This window comes from Mastigoproctus giganteus, chromosome 9 (genome assembly GCF_048544385.1).
Source record: "Mastigoproctus giganteus isolate SK-2022 chromosome 9, ASM4854438v1, whole genome shotgun sequence".
NCBI lineage: Eukaryota > Metazoa > Arthropoda > Arachnida > Uropygi > Thelyphonidae > Mastigoproctus > Mastigoproctus giganteus.
Window position 1 is genome coordinate 144,713,096 of NC_143583.1, and position 20,996 is coordinate 144,734,091.

At 34.3% G+C, this 20,996-nt stretch overlaps 1 protein-coding gene across 1 annotated transcript in view; it reads left to right on the forward strand.

Annotated features, from left to right (window-relative positions):
* LOC150080791 (dnaJ homolog subfamily C member 25 homolog) overlaps positions 1–20,996 on the forward strand; it is a 140,517-nt gene that overhangs the window by 78,548 nt on the left and 40,973 nt on the right. Inside the window, exons 7-9 of the mRNA XM_090381220.1 lie at positions 78–149; positions 9,419–9,484; positions 17,543–17,607. Coding sequence (XP_090237346.1) covers positions 78–149; positions 9,419–9,484; positions 17,543–17,607 — 203 coding nt within the window. The remainder of the gene's footprint in view (positions 1–77; positions 150–9,418; positions 9,485–17,542; positions 17,608–20,996) is intronic.

Here is a 20,996-nt window from a genome sequence, read left to right on the forward strand (position 1 = left end):
TTTTTCTGTATTTTATCTTAATGGATTATAAATTGTTTTAATTATGTTTTTTTTTTTGTTTTTTTTAACCCACACAGTACTGGGGTGCTTGGTCACGTTATAAAGCTGCAATTGATTACCTCATTACAGTCCCAAAGTACAGAATAAAAGTAAGTCACACCTCAAAACAGAAGGTAATGTGGTGTAGTAAATATCTTTTTCCCCCTCTTATATAATGTTCTTTCCTGTAAATATAATGTTTCTAATTATAATGTTCTTTCCTATAAATTCTAGTGGATTACTAGCACATATAATTTAAAGTAACAAAGCAGATTAAAAATAAATAATTTGGTTTATGTGTGTTGAGGGAAGTGGTAATATGGGTTTTGTTAGATGAATGTGGGGGATTGGTGACACAAAAATATTGAGTTGTTTATCTAAATCTTTGATCTCATCTGAATATGAGTTACACTCTCAGAACTATTTAAACACCAGTATTTTTCAGACATCCAGGTTAGTGCAAGTGCATCATTTTAGTATGCAGCAAACTACTAAAGTAGCTAAATTAGCATCATTTTAGTATATCTTATATTGTGAATTCCTTCACGAATTGCCATGATATTGCACTACCTCGAATAAATAATGCTTCACGAATGGAGAAGACTATTGTTACTTATTCTCAGTGGATACCACCACCAGACGGCACCGTTTCAAGGCTGTTCTCTTCGGTGGGTGGGCAGGTACCCTGGTGTTGCGATGATGACAATCCAGTTACGAAGTATAACTCTACAATATGAAAGATGCCTGATGGTGTGCAAATATATCAGACTAAAGCATTTTATGGCTAAGGCCTCATGCTGTGTAGAAGTTTACTGATGCAGAAGTAAGGCCAAATAGCCTTGAAATGGTGCCATCTGGGTGGTGGTGGTATCCACTGAGAACAAATAATAATAGTCTTCTCCAGTGCTGTTTTTGGGACGATATGCAACGATACAGCATACTGGCACCTCTATTAACAATGACACATGATATTTTGATGCAGTACATTTCAAAATTTGTAATATTTAGTATTTTTTTTTTTTTTTTCAAATAAGCTTTAAGTAATTCAACTAAATTTGCATTTTTCAATGGCTATTGTTAAGATATTTTCTATATAAAAATTTTATAACCATTTTTAGAATTTTAAATTACTTAGTTGGATCATTATTTAACAAATTCCTTTATAGCAAATTTTTTTGAATTCCCCTTGGAAATTACATTTAAAATAGTTTCCGTTGAGCAAAAAAAAATTTCATGTAATAAACGTATTAGGAGAGACTCAGTATGCACTTCTGGCCTTCGGGCAATTTAGGCAATTAGTGCTGCTGCATGAATTAAGAGAGCTAAAGGGATTACCATTCTACAACAGTGGTTCTCATAAAACCTATCCGACCACATGTCCCACATACCGAGAAGTTGCGCTGGGCAACAGCAAGCAGATCAAGGGGCATTTCCGATGCGAACAATGGGCTCTGTTCAACCTTCTACTGTAAGTGCCATGTTCAAGAATTAGGAGAGAGTGATTTTATTTTACCCCAGCAAATATTCATCTGTTGTTTTGCAGAAGTATGTCATGCACAATTTTCTGTAAACTGACTCGAGCTTGGACTTGCAGTAGCGCAATATAAATCTGTACAGGGCGAATAAAAAAATAAAAATTGTACAACTTTTTCATGAAAGAGAAACAGTTCCAGGACAGTATTACAGAAATGCCACCAAATCTTCCAAAAATCTATGATTTCAAAGAGCTTCATTTCATGGGAAAAATTACAGAAATTATTCTGCAGTTGATTCAGAAGCTTTCTACAGAACTTTGAAACGATCAATAGAAATCAGGCTGCTTGATAGTAAAAATGCTGATTTTGCAGCAGCAGCAGCCCGAGTACTTGATAGGAAACATTGGCTTGAAGATATTAAATCTCACGTGACATTTGGTGAGAATGAAGTTAGAAAATTGTCAATTAGGCTTTAGTTAAATGAAAGAGATACAGGTCGTGGATTTCGGGAATACCTAATTGAAAAGATGGTTTCGGAAGAATTGAAGCATTTGATAAACTCTCTTGAGTACGATACCAATTTCATCAAGTGAATGTGAACAAGGATTTTCACAAATGAATCTGATCGTCATCCCAACCAGAGCTTCGTTGATGACAAAAACAATTTCTTCACTACTATTTCTTAAAATTTTAGGCCTAAAGCTGACACGCTTCGATCCAGCAAAATATGTTGATTTGTGGCTGCTTCAGAAATGTCATTCAGCAATAGACACAAACAGCAAGAAAAGAAGTTGGTATAGTGTGTCGGATGAGAACTTAATAAAAATTTGTTGATATTTTATAAAACTTTATTATGAAATTATTTTTACTTATTTTACTTAATTTTTATACATTTTACTTATTTTTTTTATATACTTGTATAATAAATTTATGCTTAATAAACAGTTGTGTTAATATACTTAATTTGTTGTTCTTATTCCAAAAACATTACTAGTGAAGTAACAATATCAGGAAATTATTTTTTAGTTTACTTTTCATATCCTTTAAATTTAAAATTTTTCCTGATAGCAAAGAATGAGTATTGGCACCTATTTTTTTACAAAAAAAGCACTGGTCTTCTCCGTTATTTATTGAAGTGTTACTTATTCGAGGTAGTGCAATATCATGGCAACTCATGAAGGTATTCACAATATGAGATATACTAAAACAATGCCAGTTTAGCTACTTAGTTTGCTTAGTTTTCATTTATTTGGATAAATCAATCATTGTTTTAACATAAACTAATTAGCTAACTAATTTCATTGTTGAGAACATAACCCTTGTTTTTAACATAATGTCTATGGGAATTAAAGCCGACCGGGCTAGCCGGGTGGGTAAAGTACTTGCCTAGCAACCCAAAGGTCGTGGGTTCGAACCCCGCCTTGGGCTTGGATCAAAGTACTGCAAAAACCTTGGGAGGTGCATTATAGCCACAGAAAAACCGATGCGTCAACAACTACCAAAAAAAAAATGGGAATTAAATTCCCCCTTTTGAGTTTTCACTTTACGAGTGTGAGCTAGGAACAAATTAACTAGTGAAGTCGGGGACTACCTGTACTACTTTTTCCACTTGTTGCCAGTTTGGAGATATCTGGGTTTGAATCCTGTAAGACAATAGTGGACTTCTTCAAGACCTCCTCGGTTGGGGCAGTAGTTGGCCAAACTCTGAATCAGCTCCCTACCTGTAATTATTCTGGGTGTTTCAGCACCCAGAATAATTCCAGGTAGTAAATATGCAAACTGACTCCATAAACAGACACACCTGTGCAAACATAATGTGCACAGTGCAGTGTGGCCTTAGATGTTAATGCACTATATCAGTCTTTCACAAAGTGTGGCTCACATACCCCCAGGGGTACATGAAAGAGTTTTAAAGGTACATAACAGAATTTATTTTACTTTATCATAGTTTTTTTTAGCTGCAGAAATCAATTCATTAAAATTTAACAGATTTGATAATAGAGAGCTATTAAGTGCTCGATAATTCCTATATTCTATTATATTATGAAACAACAGGGATTACCTTTATTTTAGATATAGGAAGCTTCTTTTCCAACCAACTCTCCTAGTCCAACGCACTAATAATTCTTTGGGAAGGCGATATCAATTTTACAAAACAAGTGGGACATCTTCCCCACTGTCAGAACCATAGTGTTCAGACCCCTCAGTCTCAACATTGATCGCTCAAGACTTCTGTCTTCAAATACCATACCTCTGGCAGCAAGGAAACCATTACGTGGATTGACATAAAATTAAATTTTGAAGGTCTAAACCGCTTAATAAATATGGACCGATTATTTTCTTCGGTCCTGTAGCTTGACATTAGAATTAAATTTAGGGGTCTAAAAAGTTTAACGGATATGGGGGGATTTAATTCTAATGTCAAGCTACAAGACCGAAGAAAATAATCGGTCCATATTTATTAAGCAGTTTAGACCTTCAAAATTTAATTTTATGTCAATCCACATAATGGTTTCCTTGCTGCCAGAGGTATGGTGTTTGAAGACAGAAGTCTTGAGCGCTCAATGTTGAGACCGAGGGGTCTGAACACTATGGTTCTGACAGTGGGGAAGATGTCCCACTTGTTTTGTAAAATTGATGTCACCTTCCCAAAGAATTATTAGTGCGTTGGACTAGGAGAGTTTGTTGGAAAAGAAGCTTCCTGTATCTAAAATAAAGGTAATCTCTGTTGTTTCATAATTAAAATTTAACATAGTGGGTTCTGCTTATAGAAATCACTGGTTAATTGAATCACCTCCTTATTGAATGAAAATTTGAAAACCTGAGCCCTTTATAGATTGCAATGTGGAAAACTCTTCTTTTATTAGAATCACAGTTTCTGTTTATTGAATTGTAAAAGTTGATAGAGATATATATAATGCGTAATTTTTTGGGTTTTATTTTTTCTTTTCTTTTTTTTTGGGTTTTTCTTTCAATCTGGTATATATGTATTAGCTCTCTCTCTCTCTCTCTCTCTCTCTCTCTCTCTCTCTCTCTCTCTCTCTCTCTCTCTCTCTCTCTCTCTCTCTCTCTCTCTCTCTCTGTGTGTGTGTGTACTTATTTTTTTTATATACAGTCAGTCCTCGTATAGCACGATAGTTGTGTTCCTAGAAACCCTCGTGCAATATAAACAACAGGCCCTATGGCAAAAATAGGGTTAGGTGCCAACTACCCAAGATTGAACATACATTTGTAATCAAAACATTACCAAACACAATAAATAATCGTAATAAAATATGTAAGTATTTTATTACGACTATTACGTAATAAAATATTGCTAATGCTTTTGCTTCTATTTAAGCAAACTTGTTTTTTATTTGATTTTCGATCCAAACAGATGACAGCCGTTCCATCTCTTCCAATTCTTTGTCTTAATCTAATGGATTTTAATTACACTTTGAGTTGTTCCTGATATGAAAGTTTTTTTATTTTCTCTGCATTCTTTGTAATTCCCAGCATTGCCTCATTTAGGTCTGTAGCACGTGCAATATCACATGGTCTTTCATTTCACTCAAAGCGTTTCACAGTTTCATATTTTTCTCTATCGACAGAGGTGGACTGGCCATAAGCCTTACTGGGAAAACCCCGGCGGGCCGGAGGCCAGTGTGATTTTGGCCATAAATCATAGTATGAGGCCACTACAAATTTTCCCAGGTAAGAATTTTTGACCCAGTCCGCCTCTGTTTATCGATATTGCTTTTCTTTTTCTCTCTGAATCTGCAGTGTCATCACCAGGACGCTTTCTTTTCACACCTTTTAGTATTTTACTCATTTTTAGGGAATAAAGCACAATTACAAAACGAGAAGGCACGCTTGTTACACATAAACAAAGCTGCGCATGTGTAGCAACTGAATAAACAACACCGTAAAGGCAGAGATACACTATTAACACCTCACATTTTACTAAAGCACATTTCTAGGGGTTACTACCATAAAACAATAAAAACAATTTTCAGTTGCGTTTCTGCTAGTTGAATCTGTTATAAATTGGTAGTAAACTCGATCTAATTGCATTTGCGATTATACCGCTAGCTGGAATTATGTGGGTTTTTACGTTATTATGGTGAAATGTGTTTCTCCTTCACTGATATAAAAAAGATAAATACATTTTCAGAATCTTCTCTTCATTCCTACCGTGTTGCATTCGACTGCCATTTCTTGTAAACACAAAAGCGAATCGTGCATAAACGAATTCGGTTCGTGTTATATAAGATATCGTTCCCCTATTTATAAATCGTGTATGATTGAATTTGTGTAATGTAAACAAGTGTTATACGAGGACTGACTGTACTTGTATAATAAATTTATACAATTTATATACTTTTGTATAATAAATTTATACAATAGTGACCCAAGCAACATTTTACACTGCTTGTTAGCTGTAAGCAAATGGCAAAAGGCTCTCCTTTCTGCAAATGAACTCTACTGCTTGTATGCATGTATGAACAGTAATTAGGTTAATTTTAGAATGCTAGTGACAGTAGTCTTTTCAAAAAGTGTGTTAAATTTGGACTAATTCATTATTACTCAGTGAATGCTAAATAAAAATTTAACATTATGTAAAATGTTAAAAAAGTGCTTCGTATATAACAATTTAAACTTCATTTAAATTTATACATTTTAATACTAATTTCAATATCAGAATAATAAAGATTAAAAATGTGTTTTCTTTGCTAGCTAACATGCATACTTTGATTTCAGACTAGTACAAATCCACCATATATATATATGTCTACACTGTCCTGTCAGAATGTTTGTTGATTTTTATTATTACAGTAAACCATCGATATAATGGATTTCGGATTTACCAGACCGGACGAATAATACAGTAATGTACATATTAATCTTGACCATATTATTTTCTTTAGGTTATACCAAACTTCAGTGTTATTATTAATTAAAAATTAATAATAATTACCTATTTCCATTATTGTTTTGTTAATAATCAAATTGTTTTTTATTCTTTCTAAAAACTTGTTCAAATAGCTGTTTTCCCAGATAACAGATAAGAGCAGGGTGACTTGCGAGCTGAACGTGACTCGGGATGCTAAACTGCAGGTCTACCAACTCGCTTTGTGAGTCGGAGAATCACAGGCTTCGTGACTCACACACACAGAGAGAATCAGAAATCCTGTTTGTGATTGCATTACAGTGCTGCTGAGTAGAATGCTGCAGTCACCTTTGATCGACTTAGGAGAAGCAGTTAAAATGGCTTAAACTGTAATTGAAAAACTGAAAGAAACAAGTAATCATGTTGATGCAGAGTTTGGAAAAATTTACAATACAGTTATTAAGTTACTGAAAGATGTCATCTGCGAAAATTACAAAATTCCTTTGCCCTGAGTGACAGAATGCTAAAAATTTTGCCATAACTTCCATGTGGCTACTTCAGAGAATCACCTTATTTATACCCTTTTTAGACTCGATTGTACAGCTAACCAGTAATACCAGTCACAAAGAAATTTTGGAATCACTGAACATCTTTTTACCTAATAAGCCTTATCCAGGCAATTATGAAGAAAAATTAGAGTTAATAAAAACTTACAAGACTGATTTATGGTGTAGTGTGAACGTAATTATATTAAATTCTGAACTGCTTATATTATATTAAACGTAACTATATTAAATTCTGAACTGTGGTGGGATAAATACAAAGCTTTCAAGTCCAAATATTTGCCTAGTCACGCAATAGAGTACCTAAACTTGTGCAGTGAAAATATTTTCTCCAATGTATATAAACTCTTATGTATTTTGACTATCCTGCCAGTAACAACATGGCGCCTCCGTAGCCAGGTGAGAAGGAGCAGCAGTGCTTAGCACACGATTCTTGATTAGACCGGGGTTCGAGCCCGTCACCACCAAATACGGAGGATGCAGAAAGGTCAGGGAATATTCCCGGAGCAATATGGCCTTAGTTGCCAATGCTCCTAAAAACCAAATAATAACAACAACAGTAACAACATCTACCATAGAAAGAACATTTTCAACTTTGAAATATTCGAAAACATATCTACAAAATACTACAGGACAAAACAAAATGAATGGACTGACACTTTTGTATATTCATAAAACATTACCTGTAGATATTGACGATGTTTTTAATATTCTACAGAAAAAGAGTAAAAAGTTAAACATTATTTTGTAAAGTTAAGTATAATTCTTTTTTTTTTTATAAATTTTATTTTGTAATTTTGTCCTTTTCTTTGTAATTTTTCTAATTTTCTCTGTAACTTTTAATATATAAAATTATTCATTCCGTGGTTTATTTTGCTACCTATTTTAGAATTTCATTTTCTTCAAGTGTAATATTGTTTTTTTTTTCTAGTTTGCAATTTTTGTAAACAATTTTATGTATAATTTTAGTGTATACATGTACCTCTGTTATTCTTATCTTTTATAATTTTCTTACATATTTCATAACCTTGTTTGCTCCATGTGGTATTGCCAAATAGAAATAATATATTATTGTCATGTTTTTGTGGTTAATATGTATTATTATTCACATGCTTTCCTAATATTCAAATAAAGATAATCAAACATTATATATGTGCTTATAAGTGTTCCTAGGTCTATCTAAAAAAAAAACACTCAGAAACCTGGTTGCCATGCCCCACCCTTTACAATGATACCTGGATACGCTACTGGATTGCAGTAGCATTCAGTGATAAATGATATCTAATAAGCTTTCAAATTTCATAAGGTTCTTACTATTGCCCACTGGCTGCTACTAACAACTGTATATTATAAGTTGCTCTTTTGATTGCATCATATGAAGGTAAATCAGAAACTGATCTATTTGCACATCACGTTTTCTTACCGTTCTCCACTGCTTATGGAGAATAGTAAGAAAATAAGCACTTCAACCTAGTTTAGAGTGTAATCTGTCTTTAATTTCTTAAAGGTCTACAGATTATTCTCAGACATTCTCATTTTTTGTACCACTTCTTCAGTGGCTGAATTGCTGTCCTTGTTACACTATTACACCTTATCACAGTGTGAAGCTGATAGTATAATGGACAGCAGTTCATTCACTAAAAAAGTGGTACAGAAAATACCACAAAATCTCTGAGAATAATCTGCAGTCTTTCAAGAAATCAAACACACATTACACCTCACCCAGATTGAAGTGCTTATTTTCTCACTATTCCCCACATATGTTATAAACTGAAATTTTAATTTGCTTTGAAAATTTAACCTGTTTTCATTTCCAATCGGAAGTAAATATCATAATTTAGGAATACTAAAATTCATGATCATATATTTTTCTGTTGTTTTATCATGCACAGATATCCTATTACTATTTCTAAATACTGTATTTGTCTGCTTATAAGACACTTTTTTTCTTATAAATACCTTAAAAAATCAACCTGCATCTTAGAAGCTGAAAGTGGCAATACAGCATGTGCACAAAACCAAGAGTTAATGGATAGTTAACTACCATATGTTAGTACACTTTTCAGTAATTACCAGGCTGTTGTTGGAGTAACAAGTGAATTCCAGTTATACATTTAAGCCCTAATCAATGGCAGGCACATCAAGAAGGCAAAATTATACTATTGCATTTAAGCTAAAAGTAGTACAATATGCCAAAGAACATTGGAACAGAGCAGCAGAACGAAAGAGTAATAATCCTATACCTTTCTTAATTGGCTTTTGGGTTTTGTTTTTATTGAATTTTAAATTTCGATTGTATTACTAAGTTTTTTCAAGTTTTCTTAAATTTTACATTCCAAAGTTAAGGTGCACCTTCCATGCCACAGTGTCTTATAAGCCGACGAATACTATAGTAATAGCATATATGTACATAATATACCTTTGAGAATTTTTTATATTTTTTTAATCAGACTATAAAATATATTTTTAAGGCTGTAGAAATAGCAAAGCAAGAAAATTTGTTGGACAGTGGTAGAAAACGAGACAGAAGACCAAAGGTAAGTATATTGTAAGTAAGTGCATGTAACGTTTGTGTGGTTTTGCAATTCTGATTGGTAATACATGTGCAGTGCACAATAAAAGAAAGTATTTATTAGATCACTATAAGAACAATCTTCCTATAATTTCAGGCACCTCCGTAGCCAGGTGGGCAGGAGCAGCAGTATGTAGCACACGCTTCTTGATTTAGATCCGGGTTTGAGCCCGTGACCAACAAAATACGGAGGATGCGGAAAGGTCAGGGAATGACCACCGTATAACCCCGGAGCAATATGGCCTTAGTTGCTAATGCTCCTAAAAACCAAATAACAACAGCAACCTATAATTTCACAGTTTCCTCATCATTGTCTCCAGCTGTCTTAGGGATTAAAGAAACAGACAAAAGACTACAGTGTATTCCAGTGTTTCTCAGTTTTTGCTGCAGCACACTTTTAAAGATGCTAAAATTTTTCGATACACTATAATCACTACTATAGTCATATATTCGCAAATGGGAAGTTATTTCTGTTGGGTATATTTAATAATACACTTATTATTTGTGTAGTATAGATCTAGTACTAGGAATCAAAATGTGACGTCACATTGACCGCCAGAAGGTGCTCTGGTCGGCGCAGCGTAAATAAAAGAATTTTTTGTTTGAATTAATTTTTATTATAAAATTTGGATTTATTAATTTTTTTTTAAATTTGCATTTTCCCTGGCACACTTGAAGCATACTTCCAGCACATTAGTGTGCCGTGGCACACAGGTTGAGAAACACTGGTGTATTCTCTTTAATTCAGGGTTCAAGGGACTAAAATATGTTCATTTTGATTTAAACCGGTTTAGTATTCCAGTAAGGTTTTTATTTATTTTTTTTTTTTCTTTTTAATGAAACCTCCAAACATGAAAGGTATCAAAACCTGTAGTACTTAGTATACTGTGCATGGGCTGAAGGAGATGGGGAAGGAGGGGATGACAGAAACTTTGCTCTGGTGACTAAACATGGGTTGAAGATGCAACATACTGATACTCTTCAAACCTCTGATAAGCAAAGTGGTGGTATTGCACTGGTTGATGAATCAACTACCATCTAGTATTAGTACTAGTTAGTATTATATTATAGTATTGTGTTATTAGTGTTATTTTATATTAGTATTAGTACTAGTAGTAATGTGTATAGGTTAAAAGAAAAAGGGGGGATGCTGGAAACTTTTCTCTAGAGACTAAACATGGGTTTCTTCACTTCAGGCCTCTACTAAGCAAAGTGATGGTATTGCACTATCACCTAGAAAATGTCCAAAATTGAATAAAGAGTTCAAATTAAATGCAAATAATGCAATTTTAGAGTAAACTTGTGTTAAAACAACTATAAATTTAATCATATACATGGGTTTTTTTTTTTTTTTTTTTTTTTTTGAATAGGAAAAATTTTTGAGTGAAGATCTAGCATTGCAGCATCATTTTGTTCATTTCTCTTTACAGCACAAAAATATGTTTCAAATTCCTTGTCAGAATTATCAAATTTAATAACACTGTACAGTTAGTTTTTACCTTCATTTATTTTTCCCTCTGCTTTTCTTCTTCCACCTCTCAGATTTTTCCCTTTAAAACTTTGAAGCTGTTTTTTCCATTTCTTACATTACTCATACATTTTGCCCTGCTGTGCAGGGCAAAATGTATGAGTAATGTTAAGATGGAACCAAACATGAAGGGTATCAGTATGATACCCTTCATGTTTGGTTCCATCTTAATATGAATACAGCCACCATTTAATTGGATTTTCTAATGCTATTGTACTCTGCTATATTACATATTATGAAGTATAAATATTAAATATAATATTTATACTTCATCATAACGTGCAACCCAGTTATAAATAACACTTTTTTTTATCATTTTTAATACTGGTCACTGCCTTTCCTCTTTTGTCCTGTTTATTGTCAGAATTGTCAAAAAACAGCTGCTTTATTTGTTTTCATTGATACACATGTTTACAGCTAAGTATGAATTCTGTGATCCTTATGTGGATGCATGATCTAGCAAATAAAATTCCTTACTATTTGCACTTGCATTTTATTAGTATAAATAAAATTATTTGGAATAATTTTATTTCTTTTACAAAGTGACTCTGAAGTCATTCCGAAAGAAGTTCTGAAATGTATCATTAAATTCTGGTTTAGAGAAAATTTCCATACATAACAAAAGAAGGCAGCCCAAATAAACAAGGTTTTACAGTATGTAATATTTATTCTGATATTCAATAGTTTACAGTGAGGTAATAATAACATTAAAATATAGTTCCTGAAACATGCAAACTTTTCTATTTCATTTTGTATAAATTTTAATGAATCAGAAGGAAACTAAAATAATAATAAGAAGATAATATAAAATAATAGTAAGAACTGCAGAATCTGGCTAGTGGACAAGCCACCATTATTAAACTGTTCTCCCAACTACCACTCACAGTGTCATGTGCCCTATATGTAGATGACTTCAGTATTTCATATCAAGCACAGAACATGGGAGCAATAGAAAGACAACTACAGTGTGCAATTAACAACATCAGTCATTGGGCCCAGAAAAACGGGTTTAGAATATCAAAACAAAAAACAGTCTGCGTACATTTCTGTAGAAAACGAAATTTACACCCTGAACCTGAACTAATATTGCAAGGTAACACAATACCAGTTAAACAAAGTGTAAAATTTCTTGGACTTATTCTAGACAACAAGTTGACTTTTGTAGAACATATAAAAGAAATACGAATAAAATGTATGAAACAACTTAAATTCTTAAAGTCTTAACAACAACATCTTGAGGGGCAGACTGTTATACCCTGCTCAACTTGTATAAAGCACTTGTAAGGTCAAAAATAGATTATGGAGCACCAGTTTATTCATCAGCAAGAAAGAGCGCCCTCAAATGGCTAGATCCGATTCACATAGCAACCGTATGAATAGCATGAACAGGATGTGTATATACAGGGGATGTGCTTTTCGCACATCCCCTGTATAGTCTCTATACAGAGGCTAATGAATCACCACTGTTCCTGAGGAGACAAAAGTTGTCACTGCTGTATGCTTACTAGCCAGGTGGGAAGAAGCAGCAGCAGCAGCAGTGCGTAGCACACGCTTCTTGATTAGACTGGGGTTCGAGCCCGTCACCACCAAATACGGAGGATGCGGAAAGGTCAGGGAATGACCACCGCATATCCCCGGAGCAATATAGCCTTAGTTGTTAATGCTCCTAAAAACCAAATAACAACAACAGCTGTATGCTTACAGGATAAAACCCATAAGAGAACATCCGACTTGGACAACTTTATTCTCGCCAAAATGGGAAAACGTATATAGGAACCGCAAAAGAGCAAACCAGCCTCTAGGCATCAGACTACAGGAGCTACTGATAACACATGATCTCAACATAGATAACGTTGCAAACCAAGAAGGACATATAGATCCACATGGATAAACCATACCACAGCTTATGAACTCCTCACACAAAACTGGAATAAAAATACTTTATCAGACAGCAACTTTCAACAACTGCATGCAGCACATAGAATGCAATATCCCAATTACATACCAATATATACAGACAGATCAAAATCAGAGAACCATGTAAGAGCAGCAGCGGTATTCCCAGATGTTACATTGTCACGCCAACTCCCAAAAGAATGCAGTGTCTACACTGCAGAATTAGTAGCAGTTCAGATAGCCCTGGAGCATTTCAGAACCAGTGAGAACAGTAATATACTGTGATTCATTAAGTGTAATCCAAGCCATACAAAACACAAGCAATATAACCCATCCAGTACTCTGGTAAATTAAACAGATATTAACAGGCTTCGCAAATAAAAAACAAGAGATACTTTTCTGCTGGACACCAGGACACAAAGGGATAAAAGGAAATGAAGAAGCGGATAGAATTGCAAAATCAACCACTAACCTTCAAGAAGAATATTTCACAGTTCCACATAAGGACTACAAGCCGCTACATTAAATCGCTGTCTAACCCAATGGCAAGAACTCTGGCAAAAACAAATGTGGAATAAATTATATGAAATAAAACCAAAAGTTGAGCACTGGAAAACGAGCATAAGGAAATCAAGAAGAGAAGAAATTGTTCTGACCAGATTGCGGATAGGCCATACATATTTCACAAATGGCTATCTATTACATGCAGAAGAACCCCCAAGATACCAAGTATGCAATACTATCCAAACAGTTAAACATATACTTATAGAATGCCCAACATATGAAAATGATTGACACCGAATTTTTTCATCATTATATAAAGGAAACCAAAATATCACCCGTAAAGATCTTTTAGGTGACAAGGAACACGTGTCAGATATTTTTAGATTCATACAAATAATCAACGTATACCATCTGCTGTAAATAATAATATAATACCACAGAAACAGTTAACCTTTTACATTCGAACAAGATTTATATAAACAGAACATTGTATAACAAATGAACTGGCACACTGTGATCTCCGTCGTCAATGCGCCAATAAACACCAAAACAACAAAAACAACAACAAATTCCAAAACAACAGTTGCCAATATTTTTCTCTTCTCAAACCATTTTAGCAATCATAGTACATTTTAGCAATCATAATGTACTCTTTTTAATAAAAATAGTTACATTTTTAAATTAAAATATCTTTTGGAAATCATGGTATTCATTGAAAACAGTCTCACAGTTGAATCAAATAAAAGTTTTATGTTGTCATTAATTTGTAATTAGGTAATATTAAAATATAATCCTTGAAACAAACTGGAAAAAAAAACTAATGCAGCTTCTGACCTTGTTCTGAAGAACACAAAAGTATCTCACTCAGACTGTCACAAAAGAAAAACAAATAACCAGTGGTTGCCAGCACGTATGGCACTTGGGGACTGCACAACCCTTGTTAGTGGCACCCTCCAGACGTGAGAAAGGAAATTATACAACTGATTTGAAAATGAAGAATTAGAAATGAAACTAAATACAATAGAGGTATAGTAGAGGTGTCCAAAGTGGACGTCGCTTCATGCCCCAAAGGGTGTAGCCAAAATCTGGTATCATATCTGATTTCCTTCCAGCACATATATATAAGTACGTATCAGTATTAATCAACTGAAATTTTTAAGTCATATCTTATTATACTGTGCAGAATGTTCTCAACTTTTTCATTTAAATATCATGTTAATTTAGTTACTATGTGGCAAGCTTTGTTTTTTCCATTATAATAGTCATGCAGCTTGTATACAAGCTGTACATTAAAAGGATGCTATTTTGTTTATTATGTATTATTACATACCAGCTGGAGAAAGCAAGTATCTACTTGCTTTCTCCCGAACTTCTCACAGTTCTGGAGGAAGAAAGGTAATTCATATACTGTATGCAACATTACATACTATATGGTGGCAAATTTTTATTATAATAATGTTTGACTCTAGTTTGTGTTTGCAGTCTTTTTGAATTAGACAGGCTATTCACAGGTCACAGAACCAAATTCAGATGTTGAATTACACTAGATATATTTCAAATTATCCATACTAAAATTCATATGAGACTATATCATTTGTTGAGGAATGGTAACGACTTCTACATATATCACATTTCAAATAATCTGATGTGGAATTAACAAGGATATACTGTAATTAGTACTGGAATGCTATATGAGGCAAGGGAGTAGACTTTCACTGCATCTGAGAGCTTTAAAAAAAAATTCCAGTGATTTACAACAGGCTGTGTCTTTTATGCCTGTCTAGAGGCTTTTGATTCTGCTCTACTGAAGTCTGTAACCTTTGAGAATTGGACTCACTTTGGTGCAATATTTTTCAATCAGAATTACCCGATAAATTACCTCCTGAAGTTACGACAATAAAATTATGAAACATCCTGTGCAAAGTTTTAATTTTTATCAAGTTTCAAAATTTCATGAAGAAACTCATTCCACAGCCACTAACAGGAAAACTTGACTGTGCAGGGCCCAGATGTTCATTTCGGGAACTCACTCTGGAAAAGGTTAAGAGATTTGAGAGTATTAGAAGTTTTCTAGACCCTCTTAGAAATTAGAAGTGGTAGATACATTTTATCAGTACTGCAGATAATTCTAGGTAAGTTGAAGCTCTACTGAATGGTTCTGAAAGCTCAGCATGAAAATGTCATCTGAACCGAAATTGTCACAAACTTTTCCAGACTTGGGATATAAAGTTTATATTCCAAAATTACTGCATTTGCTGAATGATAAAACACATATCCAGACCATAAGACACACCCACATTATAAAAAGAACAATTTTTAAAAAAATATTTTATTACATAATTTGAAATGCAAATTACGAGTGAAGATAGCATTATCTCTGTTGGAGGGTGATCAAAATGTTTGAAGTTTGAAGCCAACAGTGCATGAAAATTTCATCTGCCTTGTAACAATTTTGTCAGGGCCATTTCCACTGGTGATCCATTGATTTATAGAAGGTATTATTGATTGTAGGAGGTCACAGATAAGATCGATAAAATTATTGCTAATGTCGATTCAGACTGCTTGCTGCTTATTGTTGCTCATGTAAATCTCAGAAGGAAAAAGCAAGGCAAGGAGGAAGGGTAGTGTCAGAGTCATATATTAAAGGGAAGGTTAAACTGTATGGTATTTTCTGTAATCCTTTGTAGAAAGAGATTTCTGAAAAAAAAGGTATTTGGTAGTGAGGGGGACATGAAAATAAAGGATGAATTCTAGTGAAATGTGTAAGAACTCACTTGGATAATGCTAAGCAATATCCAGACTTGGTCAATCTTCTGCAGCATGTTACATAATCATGTTGAAAGTGCATTGCATATGCTGCTATAAGCTACCAGAATCAATTACTCCACCAAATGTTTTTGCTTTGTGTGTACAGTAAGCAAATTATTCTATGAACTGAATGCTTGTAATACAAAAAATTATAATAAATAATTTTATGTTTGTTAAGTAAATTTAATATAGGTTAATGAATAAATGTTTGTCCTTACAGAATTGATGTCATGAAAAGCTCACTAATGCCTTACATGCTAAATTAATACTAATTACATGTTAAATAAATTAAATATGAACCATCGGTTCCCATCTCATTGAAATCCAATGAGCTGCAGGGGTCGCTACCCCTGTAGTATACATTCTGATCTAAAAAAAAAAAAAAAGTGTGCGTGCTAAGTGTGTTCAGGGCTATAAGATACAGGGGAAGTTCATGAAATATTTTTGGCGGAGGAAAAAGTGCATCTTATGGTCTGGCAAATACCATATATATAAAAAAAAGTAAACTGCAGCCATTATCAACTCACTGCAGGATGGAAGCCTCCTCAGTAATTCATGTTGAGGGAAATGGACCATAATCTGCCACACTGTTCCAGTGCGGTTTGGCAGATCAACCATATTTAGCAGTGAGGAGCTTGAACCTTGGTCTACTCAAAGAGCACATACTGCATTCCCGCTCCTGACCACTCGACTACGGAGGCCTCTCTTTTGTCTGTCTTTTTTTTTTTTTTTTTTGTTAGGGTCCAGTACATAAAATGGCAGTGCCAAATTTGTAGGCTGTATTTTCTTGGAACCAAGGAATTGTTTGGTGCAACTCAATTCTAGCAGACCATTTTCTTCTCCTGTTGGATTTTCACATTTAATAAATAATTATGAAAAGTCAATGCAATTATTACATGGTTATAAGAAGTTTTTTATTAGTATCATGTAATAATTATTGTATTTTTTATTTTATTAAGAAATTAAACTAAATACAAATATTGATCGCTATTGTTAATAATGTAGTAATGTTAAATATCATAAATCATAATAATCAGGTATTTTCAAGTGTGAAGCTATATTTTGTGACAGGCTAGTTTTCAACTTTTGGGTTAGGAGGGGGAAATCACATAGGACTGCATGCAGCCTGAGGTTTCAACATGTCCTCAGTAAATTATGGTGGCTCTGGTAGAAGAATGGAATTTATTAAGACTTTTATCCAAAAGTGTTTCAGATTCAGTTTTTATTATTTTAAAAAAGTAGGATTCAATAGTTTTTTTTTTTTTTTTTTTTGTGCATGATATTTAGGAAATGATAAAGGAAGAAGAAGAGGCTATTCTGAAAAGAATACTTGAAGAAAAAGTTGATATAAGGTATTTGTTGTATTCTAAAATTTTTATTTAATATAGTAAAACCTCATTTAGGTACCACATTTATCTTTCAATATTCTGCCAGTAAAAATAGATGCAAAGTCAACATCAGCTACAGATGCTATCAGATGTTGATGTCACCAATTTTCTAACTTCAAAGAGCTTAAGAGTTTGCACAAAAAATGCAGTTCTCCATTAGGTACAATACCCAAACAACTGATTTTTGCCTATGAAAAAAGGCTTAATGCAAAATGATATTTGAAGATTGCTTACTTAATGTTTTAATTTCTGTTACCATGTAGAAGCCATTTTGTTTTGCAGATTATGCTTAAATTATTAATTTTAAGTCAAACTGAAACACAGCAAATATTGTTATGTTTCAGTTTGATAGAGTTGTTATGTTTCAGTTTAAAACATTTTTCCAGTCAGCAGTTTACTCAATTCTCATTTCACTCAACATAAGTTACCAAGACATTATTATAGAAATAAAACCCGAAACAAGTCTACAAAAATAACCACTAGAAGTGTGAAAAGAACCTTGGAATTGCAATAAGTTCTATATTTTTAAAAATATATTATAGGAATAAACATTCCAATTATATTTATTCCTGATAACTGAGAAGTGTTCTGTTTCATTGTAAATGGTCTTAAAATATGCAGTTTTCCTTGTAATGAAAGCCTGAGGAAGAATTTTACATCTCATCACATATCAGAGGCAACAGGTTTACTATGTCTGCATATACTATGTATGTTTAGGTACATTCAAACACACAGCTTTTCGATCCACAGACTTTTTTAAACTTTGATATACTCGCCATACAAAAGTATCAGTCACAATGATTTATGGGCTCACTCCCAGTTCAAGTTATAACAAAAGGCATACACTTACAACAACTAAGAAACTGTCCCTCTAACGTTGACCTGCGATTATCACAGCAGAAATGAGGTGTCCCCAACTTATTAGTAGTAATAGTAGTGGCAAATGATACATGAAAGCAAGCTTATATAGCATCAGCCAAAAAAAAGCACTACACCTTCTCAAATACTTTCCATGAATTGTCTGGTTCTTCCTTGAATTTATTCAAACTGTTCACTTCCACAAGAAGTGTGCAGCACACACTTCTTGATTAGACCAGGGTTCGAGCCTGTGACCACCAAATATGGAGGATGTGGAAAGGTCAGGGAATGACCACCACATATCCCCGGAGCAATATGGCCTTATTTGCTAATGCTCCTAAACAACAACAACAACCAACAATCAACCACCCGCTAGCTGAAGGCAAACTTCTTCACGTCTGTCCTGCAACCATCCTTCCTCAACTTAAATTTATGCCTCCTCGTGTGTCGTCTTAGCAAGAGGAAGAATGGCATTCACATTCAGCCTAATCCATCAAGGCCTTAAACATCTCAGTCATGTTACAGCGCAGGTGCCTAGTCTTCAAAAGCTGCAATTTTCAGAACTGAAGCCTTTCTAGGTAATTTGTATTGATCATTCATAGGCATTTCAAAATAGGCTTCATGTGCCACCAACAATGTTATGCTTCATCAGCTTCATACCTATACTACCCTACCATTAATATCTGGATAGCCTTCCATTCAGAATTGATCATACCCTTCATAAGCATTACATGCCAGACACAACTATAAATATGCCTGTAGGCCTTTGAGGAGACAGTAGTATGATTGTGAATGCAAGATGCCACGATTGATGGAATTCACTTCCAAGAATTTGTCTAGTTCTTTGAATTTATTCATACTGTTCACTTTCACAACAACAGATGGAAGCCTGTTGTAACAATCAACCACCTGCTATCTGAAGGCAAACTTCTTTGCATCTATCCCGCAACCATCCTTCCTCAACTTAAATTTATGCCTCCAGGCTTCCAGTGCAGAATGATAATAGAGAGCTGTATAAGCAATTAGTCTGTACCTATCAACAGTACTACTGAAGATCTCTATGTCAACAATTGATGATGTGATCTGCAAATGAAAGTGGAAACCATAAAAAAAAATTACCTGGAAAACCTCCAAAGCTAACGGAATATGGCAGGAGAACCCCAGAAAGAATTGTCTGCACAAAACACAGATCAGCATTGTCATAACAAATACAGACCCTCAGTGCCAGCACCAGTACAGCATTCAGCATGCTGCACAATATGTGTCACCACAGTCATGCAGCTATTCACAAGCCACTAATCACCCAAACTAATTCTAGACACTGTCTAGCTTGGAGTAAAGCTTGCCATTCTTGAACAACAGAGGTAGTGTGATGGTCTAGAGCTGTTTTTCATGATTTGGCCTGGGACCATTGATTCTTTTGATTTCAGACAAAATCATGAATGGCAAGGTTTGTCTAAACATCTTGAACAAAAATGCATTACATACATTCTGGAGACACACTGGGGAAGGTCCATAACCTGTATCAGCAGGACAGCACTCTTTGTCATACTGCTTGCTTTGTGACAGACTGGTTTGAGATATCAAAAGGTTGGACTGGCCAGCCCAGAGCCCTGACTTTAATCCTATAGAGAACCTCTTGGTTGTATCATTGAGCACGAGAAGAGACTGCCTAAAACACAGAGCTAAACTGGTTGCTGCCTTGAAGGCCATATAGTGAAAAATACCAAAGGACGTTTACAAAAAAATTGGTGGAGAGCATTCTGCAGAGTCTAGAAGCTGTCATAAAGGTTGAAGGTTTCAGCAAAACCTTATTAGTTTCTATAAATAAAGGTTATATGTAGATATGCAGGTGTCTGGATAATTGGCAGTGATTTGGTATATAATAACCAAGAAGGTTAAATATAAAGATAGACTTTTTTATTACACTGTTATTAATAATTAATAATAATTAATAATTAAACCAGATCAGAGGAGCTTGCAGTAAATCATGAATATAATCATTAATTGTATTTAGCAGCTACAGGCCTGAACCAGAGTCCACTCAAAGAACAGGTGCCTCCGTAGCTAGGTGGGCAGGAGCAGCAGTGCGTAGCACACGTGTCTTGACCGGGGTTTGAGCCCGTGACCACCAAATACGGAGGATGCGGAAAGGTCAGGGAATGACCACTGCATATCCCCAGAGCAATATGGCCTTAGTTGCTAATGCTCCTAAAAACCAAATAACAAACAAACAAACAACAAACACTCAAAATACGTGCTGCTGGGCTCTCACTCCTGACCACTTGGCTATGTTTAGGAGAAACCACAGTGACTACTTCTTCAAGAAGGCATTTGCCCTGTGGAAATTGTGTGATAAAATAACTTCTGCACACTACAAGTTTTGCTCAAGAGGTGCTAATTGCATAAAATAAAAAATTTGAAAAAATCAATTTCGAACTTCACAATGGGTGGGGAGGAAATCAAGGAAAGATTTCCTTTTAATATACTATCTT